The 18,482-nt window shown below is 30.1% G+C and overlaps 2 protein-coding genes and 1 long non-coding RNA gene across 3 annotated transcripts; 1 reads left to right on the forward strand and 2 right to left on the reverse strand.

Annotated features, from left to right (window-relative positions):
- Positions 1 to 278: 278 nt before the first annotated feature.
- On the forward strand, positions 279 to 674 carry LOC150035918 (uncharacterized). The gene has a single exon (XM_090313512.1). The coding sequence runs from the start codon at positions 279 to 281 to the stop codon at positions 672 to 674; it is 396 nt and encodes a 131-aa protein (XP_090169638.1).
- A 2,146-nt stretch (positions 675 to 2,820) lies between these two features.
- Positions 2,821 to 3,856, reverse strand: LOC120070038 (uncharacterized). Its single transcript, XR_005479765.2, has 2 exons — positions 3,449 to 3,856; positions 2,821 to 3,193 (listed from the first exon to the last, which is right to left on the reverse strand). It is a non-coding gene; the product is annotated as an uncharacterized LOC120070038 (long non-coding RNA).
- Positions 3,857 to 7,260: 3,404 nt separating this feature from the next.
- Positions 7,261 to 12,628, reverse strand: LOC120070040 (ribose-phosphate pyrophosphokinase 1). Its single transcript, XM_039021900.2, has 8 exons — positions 12,297 to 12,628; positions 11,676 to 11,849; positions 10,683 to 10,931; positions 10,311 to 10,454; positions 10,043 to 10,210; positions 9,023 to 9,092; positions 8,805 to 8,886; positions 7,261 to 7,831 (listed from the first exon to the last, which is right to left on the reverse strand). The coding sequence occupies exons 1-8, from the start codon at positions 12,435 to 12,437 to the stop codon at positions 7,654 to 7,656; spliced, it is 1,206 nt and encodes a 401-aa protein (XP_038877828.1). The 5' UTR covers positions 12,438 to 12,628; the 3' UTR covers positions 7,261 to 7,653.
- Between the last annotated feature and the right edge of the window lie 5,854 nt (positions 12,629 to 18,482).

Consider the following 18,482-nt stretch of genomic DNA (forward strand, 5'->3'; position numbering starts at 1 on the left):
TCAAAACTACACCTTATCATGCTATATTCGGGAGGAAACCACCACCACTAATGTCCTATGGTGAGAAGAAGATTTCAAATGATCTGGTGGAGCAACAGTTGATGGCCAGAGATGCTGCATTGAGGGCTTTAAAAGAGCATCTAGTGCTTGCAAGGGATAGAATGAAGAAACAGGCAAACTTGAATGGAAGGAAGTTACAATTAGAGGTGGGAGAGGAGGTGTTCTTGAAGCTCAGACCCTATAGACAATGATCCTTGTCAAGGAAGCAATATGAAAAAATGGCTCCAAAATTCTATGGTCCATACAAGGTGAAGGAACAGATTGGAGAAGTTGTATACAAGCTGAAGTTATCCCCAGAAGTAGATATTCACAATGTGTTCCATGTATCCCAACTGAAAAATAAGTTTGGCGAACAAATCAGGGTTCAACAACATCATCCAACTTTGACCGAGAAATTTGAACTGCAAATAATCTCGGAATTCATTTTTGGTATTTGTTTGAATAGGGAAGTGGCTGCAAATGAATGGTTGGTAAAATGGAAAGGGTTGCCAGAAAGTGAAGCTACATGGGAGGCGATGCATCTGATGAAAGAACAATTTCCCCAGCTACACCTTGAGGACAAGGTGCACTTAGAAGGGAGTGGTATTGTTCAACCCCCGATCATTCATACATAAAAGAGGAGGGGTAAAAAGGGAATTACTTCTAGGATAGTGGGGGAAGGTTATAACTGTCTGGATAAAGGAATCACAGGGGAAGGGGAGCTGAGCTTTATAAATTAATGGAGGGAGGCATAGGGAGGTAGGAAATGTTTTAAGGGAAAGCAGCCATAAGCTGAAGGAGAGAAAGCTAGCCCTCTCGAATTGGCTAGTATTGTTGGGTTCTTCTTTTCTTCTTTACATTGATCTTGTTTCTTTTCTCTTGTTGGTGGTTGAATCTTTTAGTTCTGTGTAAACACTCATCTAAAAATATAAATAATATAAGAACAGAGGTGAATACCCTGTTTTCTGGTGGATTTCTTTATTTCTTTTGTGTTGCTTAAGCTGAGTGCAAGAACTGGAACCTAACAGTTTCCTCTTCTCTTTATTCTTTTACTTTTTCATGATAAACTCTACATTATATTATCCACCAATAATCTCCCTCTGTCTAATAGAAGCCTTTCCTACCACCTTATCGCAATTGAATTGAAGCAAAGCTTAAATCAAAATGTCAATCCTGATATTAATATTGAAATTTCAATTTTACATAAACAAATATTTCTATAAATAAATTAAAAATCTATAGAATTTAGAGGGATTTTTAAAAATAGAAAAATAAGGAAAACTATTTACACAAAATAGGACAATTTAATCATTTTGGACCTATTTCAGTTTCTATCACTAATAGACACTAATAAACTTCTATTAGCCTCTATACGTGGATAAAAGTCTTTCAGTATTTATCGATATTTTTTTTTTACTATTTTTATAAATAGTTTGACATTGTTTTATATACGAAAATTTTCCTAGAATTTATTTAAATTAATAATTTATTTGATTTTATTTCTCAACCAAGTTATAAATTTTAACTTCAGTATTGATATTCATATTTATAGATAATAATTTTTTGTGTTTTATGTGTATTCATAAAAGTTTGAGTTCCCTTAAAATTGACTCTACTTTATCAACAAATATTTCAATGGTCCACTTCCCCCCTTAATTTCTTCCTTTTCCTCTTTCTGGTCTTTTGATCATTTAGTTTCACTCCCCCTTTGCCCATTTCCTTTGATTTGATCCATCCACAAATTTCATATTCTCTCTATAGAGATCCAAAACTTCCATTGAATCACAAAACTATGCTAAATATCAATCCCCTGTTCCACTTATCCACACATTTCTTTCTCCACCATGGGAAGATCAAACCTTGTGCTTTCAAGTTGACAAAGAAGCTAACCAACACAAACACTTAAATTTAATTAGGATGTTCGCATCCGACACGTATCAAACATTTAGGCACTCTACTCTAACACAACAATTATTCGTGCAACAAAGTAGACTGAAAAGTTTGAGTACGGCAAAAATCAAACTCATCCAAATCAATCCACTGATTTGGTTTGGTTTTTTTAGCGTAAGATTGAACATCTTGGTTTGTGTTTGAAAAAAACCAAAAAGTATTGGTTCAGATGGATTTTTTATGAAAAAATCAATCAAACCTAAATCGAACTAAGAGTACATATATACCCTTAAAAATAAACTCTAACGTTGCGTATCTTATTGTATTTTAATTATTATGGTGCATATATATTTACTGTTTAGAAAAAAGAACCATTATTATGAAGTGGGTCTGTCTTTTATTTAGAAAAATGCCTAGAAAAAAAAAACAAAAAAGTTCCATTTCAATCTATAAAAAAAAAATTAAAAAAAAAATAGACCCCATTTTAATTTAAAACTAAAAGATCAATTGAAAATAAAAGTTGAAAGAAAAAATAAAAATTTGGAAGAAAGAAAGAAAATGCTAAAAATAGAAAACCAAATCAATAGAGATAATAAATTGAACCAAATAAAAATCATTCTATTGGTTATGTTATTTATTGGACATCCATTTGAATCCATTTATTTGATTTGGTTCTTGATTGGTCCAAAATCGAGAAAATTGAACTGACGATCAACTATGTTCACGTTGATTCAATAACTAACACAATGAATCATACAATAAAATTCATTATCCACAGCCTCTCTAAATCCTATAGAGAAAGACAACCTCATTAAGATTTTAAACTAATAAGTTACAACTATAAAATTCAAATAAATACAGTTTAAAGATAAATAATGAAATAAATACTTCTTCAAATAATGAAGTTTCTTCCAATTCATGCTAAAGTTTCAAGATCTATGGGACTAGAATTTAGTCAATTTTGAGTACAAATGAGAACTATACGTTAGATATAAATAATGACGGTTTATCTTCCACTATTGAGGTATGTTAAAATCACATTCATTTTTAACATTGGCTTCCAACAAATAAATATATCTTAGGCTGAGACAATTGGTCTTCACCTATCTTTTCAGTTGGATCACAATGGGTTGATACCCGACCGGCCATCATACATGGAAGTCGGTTCAAATAATGCCAAACTGACTCCGACCAAACTTTCACTAATTACTGTCTGCCCAACTTGATGGTTTAGATCGGTTGGATCGATTTTTCGATCTGTTCCCTACAATCAACCAAAGAAATATCATGAGAAGGTGAAACAAGTGTTTTGATATAAATTCTTTAAAACTCCAACACAATAAATGCATTCAATACAAAACTTGTAGGAAGAAAATTTATCGGCACGAATTAAATGGATAATTCCTAAAACGCATTAAAACGTTTTTCAAATTTCCGTTTCTCTCTCCCTATACATTTATAAATCCAAGAAAACCTAGAATCAATTAATCAATCAAAGAGAAGAAGAAGAAGATTTAACGAATCTCATGATGTCGAAATCGGTTCATTTTTTCGGATTCTTCCTCTGTGCCCTAGCAATTTCATCGACGATTCAATCGGCTTTCGCTGTTAAAAAGATCTCGGAGCCGATTTATTCAGCCAATTGGTCGGCGGTGGCTTGTTGGGACGCGATCAACCTGGTGGAAGGATGCCATGACGAGATCGACATGGCCATGAAGAGTAATGTGGTCGAGGTGAGTTATAATTGTTGTAGGGTGATTGTGTATGGATTACCGGAGAAATGCGCCGCCGTGATTTTTTCGTCTGGCGGAGCGTTCTCGCCGGAGATTAGCGGTGCGGTGGGTGAATATTGCGACGGAATGGGAATTCCTCCGCCGGGGTATGAGACGGACGAAAAAGTAGAAGAAAATTGAAAGGCTTAAATTTCACCGTTTGTTCGGATAGTTTTCGATTTTATTCGCTAAATTTTACTTTCTTTTTTTTTTCTTTTTCTTTTTTTCTATTGCTATATTTCGGGGTTTTATTTAATTAAATAAAATGAATTTTGTGAAATAAAGTATAACACTTCCAAGCGTAGCATAAGTATATGTACTTGGTAATATACTTTTAAGATATGGATAATTATATATAAGTGACTCGTTAATATATCAAGTTAATATATCAAATAGCGCACGCTTTCATTTTCATTATACACGAAGAGAAAATTAATATATATATATATATATTAAAAAATATTACCACATGATAATTTTTGGACAAGGTTGTATAGATACAACCGAAAAGTTTAGGTTCAAGTTGAGCAAGATTTAGAATGTGAATGAAAATGGTGAGATCTAAATTTAGCAGAAATATTAATGGCAGATGTAGCTACATTACATCGCAATAGATATTTTGAAATTATAAATACAAAAATATTAAAAAAAATTGATAAATAAATATTTTATATTTTTTTAATGTTGTGTTATAATGAAAAGAATGTTTCTCTAATCGGTCAAAAGTGAGTTTTTTTCTAACCGTTGTTAAATTTTTTACAACAAACTAAGAGAATAATGCAAAAATAAGATTAATTAATTAATAAACCATCTTGAAGTTTGCATTTTTTTATATATGGATTATCCAAATGAAATGGAAAAATGAGATTTGATCCACTTTCTAACTTCTAAAATGAATGAGGCATTTAAAAATTTTTTTTTTAAAGAAGAAATTCTATCCTTATTCAAATAACTCACTTTTACATTTTACTAGCTTGATACTTGCAGGTATTCCATAAAGTTTAAAACATAATTTAAAAGTTTAGTAATACAACTTTAAATTATGAATAAGAGTTTTATTTTTCAAATAAGTCATAAAAAATATTTGTAAAATTTTTAGAAGTTGGATGAGGAAAAATAATAGTTATAATTAGTAACAATTATTCTATTAAAAAATATAAAAAAAGAAAAATCTTAATAATAGTGATATTATTTTTTTAAAATAATAATAAAGAAAATGAATGTGTATATATAATCCAGAATTGAGCTCAAAATAAGTAAAATTTAAAGACGATTTTGACCATTATACGGAGAGACTTTAAAATCTTTAATTTCACATTTAAATCTTTAAAAAATATATCATTTTATTTTGAATATCTACTTCCCATTCAATAAATAAAAAAAGAAATTTAAAAAATCACTATTTATCCTCTAATCCGCTAAAAATATCTTAAAAAAGTCACATTTTATATTTAATAATATCTACTTCTCTTTGATTAAAGGGAAAAGAATTTTTTTTTAAATCAAAGGATTTTTTTAGAAAATCCTATTTTATCTTCTAAAGCCTCATTCACGAGAATCTTTTTTTAAACCATCCAAATATCAAATATATTTTTTAAATCAACTGACTACTAATTTTTTAAAAATATATATAGGATAATAATATTTTTGATCATATTGAAATCCAAAATTAGGAACATAATCAAATCTTTTAAAAATATATTTTCGTTGTATATTCTTTTATATGTGTTTAATTTATATATTCTTTTATATTACATTTTATACTCAATTAAAATAACTATTACTTTTCCTCATCCAATTTCTAAAATTTTTATAAATGTTTTTATGACTTATTTGAAAAACAAAACTCTTATATTCATAATTTAAAGTTATATTATTAAAATTTTATTATTAAATTCTGTTTTTAGACTTTATATAACACGTGCAATGCATGTAGTATGAAACTAGTAAAATCTAAAAATAGGGTATTTGAATAAGGATAGAATAACTTCTTAAAAAAAAAAAAAGGCTAAAAGACTTCTTTTCCAATGGTGTACATTTTATATTAGAAAAACCGGAAAGATATCTATTCGTATGAAGTTGTATCAATCTAACTTGATCGATTTAAACCCGAATTTTTATAAATGAATTAATTTACACCGTCTATTACATTTTATCAAACGTAAATCCTAATTGTATCAACTAAACCCTTAAACTTTCATAAATAAATAAATTTAATACTCTTAGACAAATTTTTTAAAAAAAATTATCCATGTATTCACTCTAATAATCTACTTCCACGTTTGAGAACTAATTCATCGATGATTTCCAAAGTCAATCATAATGAAATATCTAAATTGATTAGTTTATGAAAAGTTAGGAGTTCAATTAACTAAAATTATAAATTTTACACGTTAATGGTTGAACAAAATTGGAGGATGATGTAAATTGATACACTTACAAAAACATTGTGTTTAAATTGATACAACCCGAAACTTCATCAACCTTCATCATAATTCATAGATCTATTTTGTCTAAAAAAAACCTACTCTATAATAGCAACTTTGTAATTATAATATATCCCTACTATTTGTATTTATACACTAAATTTTGTTTCTAATTTGATCATAGTTTTAATTTCAAAGAAGGCTCACTACTTTCATGTGTCACATTGAATACATGAATTTAGAGTTATAAAAGGAGGAAAAAATAGTAATTAAAAAAAAAAAAACAAAAAAAAAACAAAGTTAGGATGGGCAAAAATTCCCGCAAAGTCAGGTCCTCGTCCTAGATGAAGGTCAAACCAAGGATTATAACTGGATCCCCGATCGAGAACGAGGAGGAACAATGAAGGTATCCCCACCTCGATTAATCTTTTTTATTTTTTTTAATATATATATTAATCTTACAAATATTTATATAATTACATATATTTAAAAAAAATTAGGGGGAGGGGGAAATGGGTCCCCGGCAGGAAATCCCCATTCCTGTCCCCACATTCAATTGACGAGAACGGGACAGGAATTGGCAAAAATATCTCATAGGGATGGAGAATCCCCACCCCACCTCGTTACCAATTCTTTACCAAACTCTACTTCTCAAACCGAGGCTTCAACCATCAATTTTTTTTTTCCAGACAACAAACTCCCTAGGAATCAGATTCCCATTTATTTTTCCCGTTTATATTACAGAACTCCCAACAATAATTGTATTTCTAACTATCAAAATCTCTAACAAAGGCCTTACTTGGAAAGGGGAGTGCAAAACAGATATTATATTTTAGATATTTCAGTAAATCATAAAATTTATAAAATTTATTTAAATTAATAATTAGCTCAAAATATTGTTATTAGTATTTTTATTTATATAGGATTAAATAGATGACATTTTTATGTTGTACAAGTATTAATAAAAGATGTTGAATATATCCATGAATATTTAATATTGATATCAAACCTTCCTTTCGATATACAGAGATATATCAATAATGAATGTATCGACAAATATTTTCACATCGCATATAAGTGAAATCAATGGCAAACACGAAGAAAGTGAAAATATACCTAATTGGGAGCTTAGAGACTCAAAATTGCAAATGCTTCTCATTTAACACAATGAAAATGAGACTCAAATATTTATACATTCAAGGAAACTGAATGACAGGAAACCTTGATTTAGAGTTCACAATGCTCACTTCCAATGCTGAAAAGCAGTAATTTATGCTAACTACCTCCTAGTATTACATATAATCTGTCATGAGATTGGCAACCCTCCCTCTCCTTTTCCCTTTTTCTAGTAAATATGACATTAAGCCAAGGACTTAGTCCAAGCTATAAATTAAGGGCGTTTCTTTTTTTTTTTCCTTTTCTTTGTCGCATTAACGGGAACTAACTATATGCCAATTATAAAATAAGCTGGCCACAGAACCTCCACAAATAAGGGAGTAGCGACAGACTGAAGTTCTGTAATTCCATCATTGAAAAATACTACTCACCGAACAATCATCATGAACACGCCAAATGGTTTCACCCATCAAGTTTGCGACTGAGAGGACTGTCAACTGAGGGAAGTGACTTTTGGGGGCTGGAATTGTGTTTGTAACAATCACCTCTTGAAAAAAGCCACTGGACAACCTCTCAATGGCAGGGGGGCTGCAAAGAGAGAAACTTTGTTGAGTGATATTGATACATGCTACTGCATACTGGAAACTTTTAAGGGCAGTTATTACTAGCAAAGCAATGAAGACATCCAAATTTAAGAGGTGAAGCCAAAAGATTATAAGGAACAGCCAATAGGTAAAAATCCCAAGCTACAATAGTATCTCTGGCCAAAGTCAACTGGTTTTAGGCATATACCATCGAATCTAAGAGGTCAAATGTCGTTGAATGCAGAAAAGAAGGGAAAGAAAACAGGATCTCTAGGATACTCATACAATATGGTGATACAATCCAGTCCTAGTTACCAGCTCTAGAATTTTTCAGCTTTTACATGCTTGATGGAATGTTTGATTGTCGGCATCTTTTGGTCCGATAAAAACTAACAATTTCTGTAAAGCTAAAGCCTAATTTGATAAGTGCATGTTTGAATGTGATTTTGAAATTGTTAAAATTACTTTTGTCATGTTCAAAATCACTCCGAACTCTTCTAATCACTCAAAAGTAATTTAATTTAATATTTAATTTGACACTTTTAGATGCAATTTTCATGTCATCAAAATTAGTGGTGAATGATTAAAAGTATGTTTCAGAGTGATTTTCAAAATGAAAATGACAAAAGTAACTATTTTAGAATCTCTCTCAAACAGCCTTACGTATGGAGGCTCACATTCAAGACACTGAAATCTACTCAGCTTACAGAATTCTTTTTGTTTTAATGGACATGGCAAGTTGATAGGAAAAAATTACCTGGATCAGTCATTTGAATAGACTTGAATTATTGTTACACATTCTAGATTGAATTCTTAATCGAGAATTCTAGATAGTCTAACTATTTGAATTCTAAACTGATTGGAGATCTTTATTGTAATCTCAGTTAGTGATTAGTGAGGGAGAGGGAGAATATCTTGGTATATGTACTTCTGTTTTAGTATAGAATGTTTTGTACCCAGAGGAAGGAGGATTATACCTGAAAACAGCATGGGTGCAACAAGCATAAACTTCTCTGGCCCCCTCTTGATGTAGCAGTTCAGCCCCTTTTGTAATAGTTCCTACAACCCACAATCGCTTATATAAGACATATTTCTTAAAAAGAACATTCAGCAAGGTAGAAAATTTAATAAACATGGTATTAATGGGGGGAGGTGGGATAAAGCAGATGGTAATCTATCTGGTTTCTTAACTCACCAGCTGTGTCAATCATGTCATCAACCATAACTGCAACCTTTCCTTTTACATCACCAATCAGGTTCATTACCTGCAAACACATTGCATAAAGATTTTAGTCATAACTCATAAGCAATTTAATCTAAAGCTTTAGTCAAGACTAGCTTTTCCTGTATCCATCGGTATTCATTTAATTTTACAAGAGAGGGAAAAAACCGCAGCATCAAACATCTCATCTCATATCTTAAGTGCTGCTATACAATGCATGGAGTCCAATGCCACCATTTTTGCCAGACTCACAGCTCTAACAATTGAGATTGGTAAGCAATTTATAATTGACAACTTCTTCAATAAATCATATCAGCCTTGTCCAATAGGTTAGTTACAACTAACAAGTGCAGCATGCCACTGTTAATGAACTTGAATATGCTTCAGCAAGATTACCTAGGTTGCTGTTTGTCTTCAAATGCGTCAATAATCATAAGAACTGAGTTTATTTATCAACAAGGTACAATGTCAAGGGAAGAATAATAGAGTTTCCCATCTCCCCCACAAGAAATCCTTGAAAAATGATTAGCCAAAAAGTAGCCCTCTCAGCTCACATCTCCTCCCTATAAGCATGAACACACTGCTTAGACTCCTCCCCCACTTGGGCCCACAACTAACAAATTTGTAACACATTTTTCCCCACTCTCCCTCATATGCATACTTAATAGGAGGCTTATCAAATAACCAGATTATTTACCCTCTTATTTCTTTCGTTAAGGGGTTAACTATTGAAAAACATATGGGGAGTCCTCGTTTCAACTGAGCAGTCTAACGTCCATATTGCTTCATCAACAACAATAAGTAAAATTATGTTGATGAACCCAACAAAACTTCATAATTCCCTGTATGGCTAATTGTCGATGGCACAATTTTTTCTAAATTATAGATCCCAGATTTCATGACAAATAGATTTGGTTCATATTTCACTGAGTTCAAGAGAGAAAACCTTACAAAAACAAGAGATTACAGCCACAGAGTATAATGCAAAATTACCTCAGCAACATTGTGACCATGGCGCCTCTTATCCACTATGGCTAATGGTGCATCAGATAATTTTTTAGCAAAAGCACGTGCTCTGGCAACTCCTCCAACATCAGGAGAAACCACTACCAGATCACTAGAACAAATCCTCTTGCTGGCAAGATAGTCAAGAATCACGGGCTATAAAATAGACGCCAATTGGACAAACAATACAAAAATCAATAAACATCTAATATTTCCAACTAGTGGCAAAAAGAAGGGAAAAAATGAATGAACGTACATGGCAATTTACATGATCCACAGGAATATCAAAGTAACCCATGGATTGTCCAGAATGAAGATCGCAAGCAAGAACACGATTTGCCCCAGCTTCAGTAATGATGTTGGCAACAAGCTTCGCAGCAATCGATTCACGCCCTTGAGTCTAATGGAAGAGTTTAAACAGACTGTTACACAGCAAATAATGGAAACCACTTTCGTCCAAAAGCATTTCATCAAACAAAGCAATGTAAATGATTATGCGCTCGGTTATTCTTTCAAACTTGACAAATTCAGCACATCAAAACTCAGATTCCTCGTTCATTTAAGAATAAGCACTCTGTAGCGTATACTCAAACACGACTTGTAAAAATATGTGACTAAAAAATATTACCTTTCTATCGGCTCTAGCATATCCAAAATATGGAATCACAGCAGTAATATTTTTGGCCGAGGCTCTCCTACAAGCATCTATCATAATTAAAAGCTCCATGAGATTCTCATTAGCTGGGGGGCAGGTTGGCTGTACTAGGAATACATCACATCCCCTAACACTTTCTTGCAATTGAACATATATTTCACCATCAGCAAACCGCTTAATGTTAATCTTTCCAAGCTCCAGCCCCATGTAGCAGGCAATTTCCTGAGAAGTAAATAACTCAAATTTAGCAAACAAAGATCAGTCTCCTGAGAGAAAGAAATATGAATCTTTACATATGCTGCTCAGGAAATTTTTCAATCTGAACACTTTGATGGCCAAAACTATTCAGCCTTGTCAGTCACTTTAATTGAACATGACAATTTCATCCAACGTTGGTTCTCCAGCAGAATGAATACAAAAAAGATCAAGCAACCCCACAGGTTCAACAAGTTCGACCGAATTATCCAGAAAAAAATGGTTGGAGAATGAACTGAACGCACAGAATTCCAACTTAATAATATTCACCATTGTGGACATGTGATGGTATGCCTAAATAAGCAGTGTAAAAGTCACTCATATCTAAACTAAACTAAATTATTAAAGAGAAACGCGAAACAATTGAAAGATAGAATGAAAGTCAAAATCTTGCAAATGAAGTTATAAGGAAAACAAAGTCATTTGATTAGACAATGGCCAAGGAAAATTTCACTTCGGCTAAACCAACAAGATGAGTAAGCTAATTTGCCGTTGACCAAGACATCATTATTAAAACCTTCAAACCCATCCACCCAGAGGCTCCAAAACAATAATCGGACTAACCTATCAAGAGAAACCCACCACATATCATCCCACCTTGATGGTGATTACTAAACAATCATTTGAAATGTTAAAATATAAGTAAAACTTTCATCCCATTGTAGGATAAAAACTAAAAAACAATCCACGAGTGCAATAGAAGAGCTTAACCTGTGAAAGTAAACGATTTGCAGAGCCAGAAAACAATTTCAAACGCGTACTACTTCTATCAACTCTTTGCTCCATGCGTGCTGATTCCAAGAACTTGGGTAGCGTCCGTTCAGTAACAATTGGAATTGTTGGTTTACCGTTCACATGCTTCAAAGACTCGGACAGATCACATCTCTGGCAGAAAATTAAGTTAAAACAAAACATAAGAATAAATGCAATTGATAGTGACAACTTTTACCAGTAACAAAATATCAGAAAAGCTATAGCGGCACAATTATTAGAACAACAGGGGAAGGGGAAAAAAACCCCAAAACTTCCCCCTCTAGCATTAATCTTCGAACATGACACAACAGTACATTCAACACTTAAAACTGTTTTATCTAGTTCTTCTACACAAAAATCCCTTCCTTCCCCCAAAAGTACATCAAACCCTCTCATGAACAAAAACCAATCAACAGAATCCAAAATTCCAAAAAGAGCAAGAAAAACAGGGAAACATAAACGAATTGTCGGCATTGCATCGTTGAATGCAGAAAGTGAGAACCAGCACCACAAACAAAAACAATTAAACGCATCACCAAATGAAAAGAAAATTCAAAGTCAAAGGAAGAGGAAGCATACAACTCCGCCATTGGAACACATTCGAATGCGAGACTCGTTCGAAACAAAAGCACCATGGTCGAGGGAGCCAACAGAGAACAGAGACGACAACGACGACGACGAAGAAGAAGACGGAAGAGTCAACGCAGCCATAGAAGCCATCTCTGTTTCAAAGAAAAGTGGAGGAGCAAAAGCTCGCTAGGGTTAAGGCCCTCCAAGACAAAATTTGAGAGAAGATTCAGAGATGACGAAGAACACCTCTCTCTGAGCTTCTTATATATATTTCAATGGCGGTACTGCACAAAAAAGAATTATTTGTTTATTTATTTTTGCTAATTCGGAAATTTAACTTTTAATACTTTCGGGAAAAAAAAGTATATATATATTTTGTGTATATTTTGATTTCAATTTAACCTTTAGAATTTAAAATAAGGAGATTTTCAAAAATAAAAAAATAAGGAAATTATTTATTCAAAATATCAAATTTGATCGAAAGTTTATAAAAATTGATAGAAGTTTATCGGTATCTATTGGTGATAGAAATTGATAGATGCATATCATCGATATTACCTACTACGTGATCGATAGAAGCCTATCATTGATACTACTAGTTGTTGATAGAAGTGGTGTTTATTAGTATTTTTTTTGTTATTTCTTAAATAGTTTGACATCTTTTCTATTTATGAAAATTTTCTTTAAAATATTATAATTTTAACTTTAAAGTTCGAGTTTTATTTTAATTTGATTTATAGATTTCAAGATTTATATTTTTAACTTCTATTTTGCATTGAATACTCACGTTCTCGTCTTTTGTTTCAATTAGTCCCTAGGTTTCAATTTAAGTTTTGATTTCCATTTAATCTCTAGATTTCAAATTGAGTTTTGTATCAATTTCGTTTTAAGTTTCAAAATTTACTAAAGAAAAATACTTGGTACATCTCGAAAAACATCTATCTTTGTGTATCCCATTAAAATTATCCTACCATAATTTGACATATAGCAAATTATTCTTATTTAGTTTTTGAAATATGTTGATTATATTTTATGTGAGTGATAAGAGAGAAAAACATAGAGATGGGTGCATCATGGGATACACCAAATATTACCCTTTACTAAATATTCGCTCTTCGTCTTGACATTAGTATCTATTAATTAATTTAAAGTGATAAACTAAGAACCAACTTGATACAAAACTCAAATCGTGTTTGTAAAATTATAATATATCGAAAGCCGACTCAAAGTTTAAAGGATGAAATTGTAATATTTTGAAGTTTTAGAAATAAATAAAACACTAGATACAAAATTTTTAGAGGCTAAAGATATAATTTTTTAATTTAATTTTTTTTTTTTAAAAAAAGGTTTTTTATGAATTTCTATTTTTTTGGCGTCACATCAAGCACCGGATACGTCGTCGTTTGACGCAAAGTTATTCCTTTTTAAGGGGCTATTTTGCTACGGATTTGAGGAGGGTAGGGTCAGGTCAAAGAAAAGAATGAAGAATCAAAATCCAAATTAAAATGATATTTATTTTTTAGAATCCAAATTTCAAAAGTCCACACAAATTCATGTTCCTAATTTTTTGTTTGACACGTGGCCAAATGTCCTTATGGAAAAAATAAGTACAAAATATTAATTTGTTTGGTAGGTTATTTATTCTTTTTCCATGATAAAATTATTTTTTTAAGTCCTATAGGAAGAATGTGTACATTTGATCTTTAAATTTAAAATATCAATTCTTAGTTCTCGAGTTTTAAAAAATGTGTGTATTTTGTCTTTGAATTTTTAAAATATATCTTTTCACTCTTCGAATTTGTAAGACTAGGATTTTGGTTACTGTATTTTCAATTATCTAATTTTAGTTCATTTATTTTTAATAAATCTTAAATTTAGTTTGAAAGCTAGTTTATTGTTGATCTTTTTAAAATCTTTTATTATATATTAGCATTTTTACTATAAATTTTGAAAATGTATCCAGTTATTATATTTTTTTTCTATGAAAATTATTGTTGTTTTTTCATCAATTCCAGTTGAGATTAATTTTGAGGGACTAAATCTAAAGTTAATTTAAAGTACAGGGATTAAAATATTAGTTTAACCATAGGTTTAAAAGGTCCATTAAATATTTTTTTTCATTATTTTAAATAATTATGTGACATTTTAAATTAGAAAATTAATTTTCTTAAAAAAAAACTTCATGACCTCTGCAATCTATATATTAAAATTTATAGACTAAAAAATTACATTTTTAAAATTTAGGGATCAAACATCTATTCATGAATTTAGAACTAAAAAAGCAATTTTTTTTAATAATTTTCTTTATTTGCCAAAATATTTTATTATGTGTAAATTGAACTAGGTTTTAAATAGTGAAGATTTATGACCTATTTGGATTGACGAGAAAAATATGTTTTTCAAATAACTCATTTTTATTTAAACACTTTTGATAAAATCCAATTAAAATACACTTGAAAAATTATTTTGAGTTCTTACCAAATATTTCAATTTTTTCAAAATAACTTATTTTTTAAATTAAACATTTGAAAATATATTTCAAATACATTAAACACCCAATTTTTAAATTAGATGTATCATGTTGGCATGTATCTAATTTTTAACAAGTTTAAATTTCATTCGTGTTATTTTTAATTTTATCTCAAACATCTCACTTATCTCTTAAACGTTTTCTTAATTTTAACCAATTAAATTGCATAGTTTAATTGCATAGATTTGTAGATATGTAAAATTAACTTAACTTTATCAACAATTTTAAAAGCTATTATAAATTTTTCCTGTTCATCATAAGTGTTAAAATTCTTTGTTTTATATATGTTTTTAAATCTTTCAAACTTTCTATAACAATTTTATGGTAAATTTCAACTTTTCAAGTTGGTATGTCCTTATATATCTAGATTTTTTTTTTAAAATAATGTTATTTTGATATTTATGGACAAAAATAGGGTTGTGAAATTTTGGACGGGGTTCACGAGTTAGTCAACACATAAATCGTGGACGAGGTCCACGATTTCCTAGCCACGAATTAAGGCTAATTTTTTTTTCACATTTTCCCCCAACTTCTGTTTCTTTTATTTTTTAGGGTTTTTGCATTTTCGGATAGTGAAATTTAAATTTTTAAAGACTAAAATAAAAAATTGAATCAAATTTCTAGTCAGATTAAATCCATTTTTTTCACATTTTTCTCAACTTCTGTCTTCTTCTTTTATTTTTTAGTATTTTTTTTTGTATTTTCGGAGAATCTTTTACTATAAAATTCAAAATTTTAAAGGCATATGGTAAAATAAAAATTTAATCAAATTTCTAGCCAGCTTTTGAACATCTTTCGATGTCATTGAGTAACTTTTTTGTATCCACTTAAATCGAAAAACAATAAAAAATAATAAAAGTATAGAACTCGTGGACCCCGTCCACACATTTGGTAGCATGATTTTGCCATCCTATTTTTAATATTTTTTCGTTTTACCTTACTTCTGTAATTTCTTTCCTATATACCTTATTTTTGTCATCACTCTAGAACAAATATTTTACAAGTTTTCTTGACACCAAAATATTCTAAAGTGATTAGTCAAGATACCTACATGTTGACTCGGATATTCACGTATGTGTGTTAAAATACTTAAATATAACAGAAATAAATAAATAAGGGAGCGATAGGGAGAAAATGAAAAGAAAAAAAAATAAGGAGAATTATTTATCATTGAGAAGGCCATAAAGTCAAATATTCCAAATAAGTCTTCACACTACTTTATTAGTAAACAACATTAAATGAAATCTTAAGAGAAAAAACATTTTAAATGATATTTTATTTTTAAAATAAACCCAAGGAGGAAAATGTAACTTCCCTTTAGCAAAGGTCATTGTAATAACATTATATAATGGTATTGATACCACTAAAATGAAAGAATTACATGACAACTTACGATCAATGAAATATTTCAAGATTCTAAATAATAACCTCGAAATATAGAAAAAAAGAATAATAGCCTTAAATAACATTTGTTTGAAAGTATTCTCGGTCATATGCATGAACATAGACACTTGATATTTTATTATCATTTGAATAACTCGTTGGAATTTGGTATTTCAAAAATTATATCCTTCGTAGCGACAATTTGAATATAACTTAGTAGATAGAATATCGATGTTAAAAAAAAATAGAAAAGAAAAAAGAAAGTTAAGTTACAATTTCAAAGAGTGTGTAATATATGAATTTTCATTGTTGCCTTAGACCATTGAATTAAAAAAAAAATGAAAATGTTCTAGTAAGTTTCCCAACTATCGATTTTGTGTTTAATAGGTCTCTCTTGATATATTTAAAAACTAATTAGTCTATTAGATATAATTTTACGTCTTATGGACTATAAATGTTTAATTTTGTATCGAGTAGATAAGTGAATTTTTTAAGATATTGAATAAGTCAATGATTTGTTAAACATAATTTTGAAAAAGCATAGATCTATTGGATGCAAAATTGAAAGCTTAATATTTTATTAAATACTTTTTAAAGTTCAAAAATCTATTCAGACACAATCTGAGAGTTCATCGACCTATTTAATACTTTTGATAATTGAGGAATGAAATACACACCATTCTTAAAACTGATAACTAAGGTCATGTTTACTTCATTGTAAGCATAATCGATCAATGATAATATGAAAAATGGGTTTCATATGATTACATTTGTTGTTTAGTAGTGTTCTGTAATCGTAATAAAACGTGGACCTACTATGAAATACGTAATCAACAAACCTAATTCTATTGCAAAGGGGAGAGTCATCGATCCAATTACGTCTAATATTATGTGGGACCCCACACTTTTTTCTACTAGTATTCATCATTTACCCTTTTCATTACGTTTCCTTATAAAAGTAAACAACACCAATGATTTTTTTTTTTTTTTTTTTTTTTTGCAATCAGTAAACAACACCAATGAATTTTTGTTTACATGATTGCACCCATATATACTAAATACAATCAAATGAATCTCATTCCCTTTTGAGGTCCATTACAGTTGATACATAAATATAAACTCATTATAATTACGACAATTTTGATTATGGATAAGTAGACATGCCCTAAACTCATAATTTAGTCCAGAAAAAATAGTTTATCCTCACCATTAGAATACATTATTTTTCTTCATTTCCACATGTAAAAGAGAATATTAAAATCACTTCACATTAAACATAGACTATTACGACTATTACTTAGTCAAACAATTTTCTATATATATATATATATTGAGAAAATTAATACTCAATCATGGATATGTATCAAACAATATGTTACTCAATACTCAGTCATGGAAAATTAATGAGTTAAGTTTGATAAATTACATTAATATTGGTTAATTGACAACCATTCATACACTCTAACTTGATATTATAGTAATAAATATGTAGTGTTTGTTCATATTGGTTAATCAATGGTCAATAAAAAATTGTATAAAAAAGAATATAATATATTCTTAGATAGCTTATATCCTCCACTAATCTTTAAATCTAAAGTTAAATCGAACCTTTTTCTAAAGGAATGGATAAGTTCCAACGGCAGGCATCAATTGTCTGGTGACTGTAACTTGTAGGTAACAACATTTATTTATTTATTCATTATTTTAATAACGAAAATCAGAATCTTAGCAATGAAAAAGTGTGAGGAAGATTTAGGTCATGACGTCGTTGAAGGCAATGACAACTATGATAATGGTCTCTTCAACTTCAGTGCTGAGGAGTTTGAGTTCGTTTAAAATGCGGTAAAGAAAAAAAAAAGACAGTGATGGACAAAGCAACACCCATGAATATAATGAGCCGGTTGCAGTCGATCTTGTCAACCCTATTGATGTTGAAAGATGAGAGCAACACCGATGCCAAAAAGGAAGGGGACAGAGATTCTATCAAGGGTAATTTTTCCAACTCTTGCTATCATTGTGGCAGATGGAGAACAAATTGAACTCAAAGGTCAATGATAAATAAAAATGAACAAGAACTAATACTGACGACCAAATTAGGAATAGAAGTACTCTATCTAATATGTGAGAAACTTTTTGAAACAAAAACTATATGTTATATCAAATATAATACACAACCTATCCTTTTATATTGTATCAAATACAATATAATTTATAGTTTTTAATTCTCTTAATCATTTATGGTATTTAATATAAATCACATTTATACTTAATTTAATTATATG

Source organism: Benincasa hispida, chromosome 5 (genome assembly GCF_027475165.1).
Source record: "Benincasa hispida cultivar pf3 chromosome 5, pf3_genome.v1.1, whole genome shotgun sequence".
NCBI classification, from domain to species: Eukaryota; Viridiplantae; Streptophyta; class Magnoliopsida; order Cucurbitales; family Cucurbitaceae; genus Benincasa; species Benincasa hispida.

Bases quoted from the DNA above. Each gene is read 5' to 3' on its own strand.
- LOC150035918 (XM_090313512.1), top strand. From the start codon at position 279: ATGGCTCCAAAATTCTATGGTCCATACAAGGTGAAGGAACAGATTGGA.
- LOC120070040 (XM_039021900.2), bottom strand. From the start codon at position 12,437: ATGGCTTCTATGGCTGCGTTGACTCTTCCGTCTTCTTCTTCGTCGTCG. The intron at 8,887-9,022 runs GTGAGTTAAGAA...TGTGGGTTGTAG, and splicing joins TGACATGATTGACACAGCTG to GAACTATTACAAAAGGGGCT. The intron at 7,832-8,804 runs GTATAATCCTCC...CTCTCTTTGCAG, and splicing joins TGCACCCATGCTGTTTTCAG to CCCCCCTGCCATTGAGAGGT.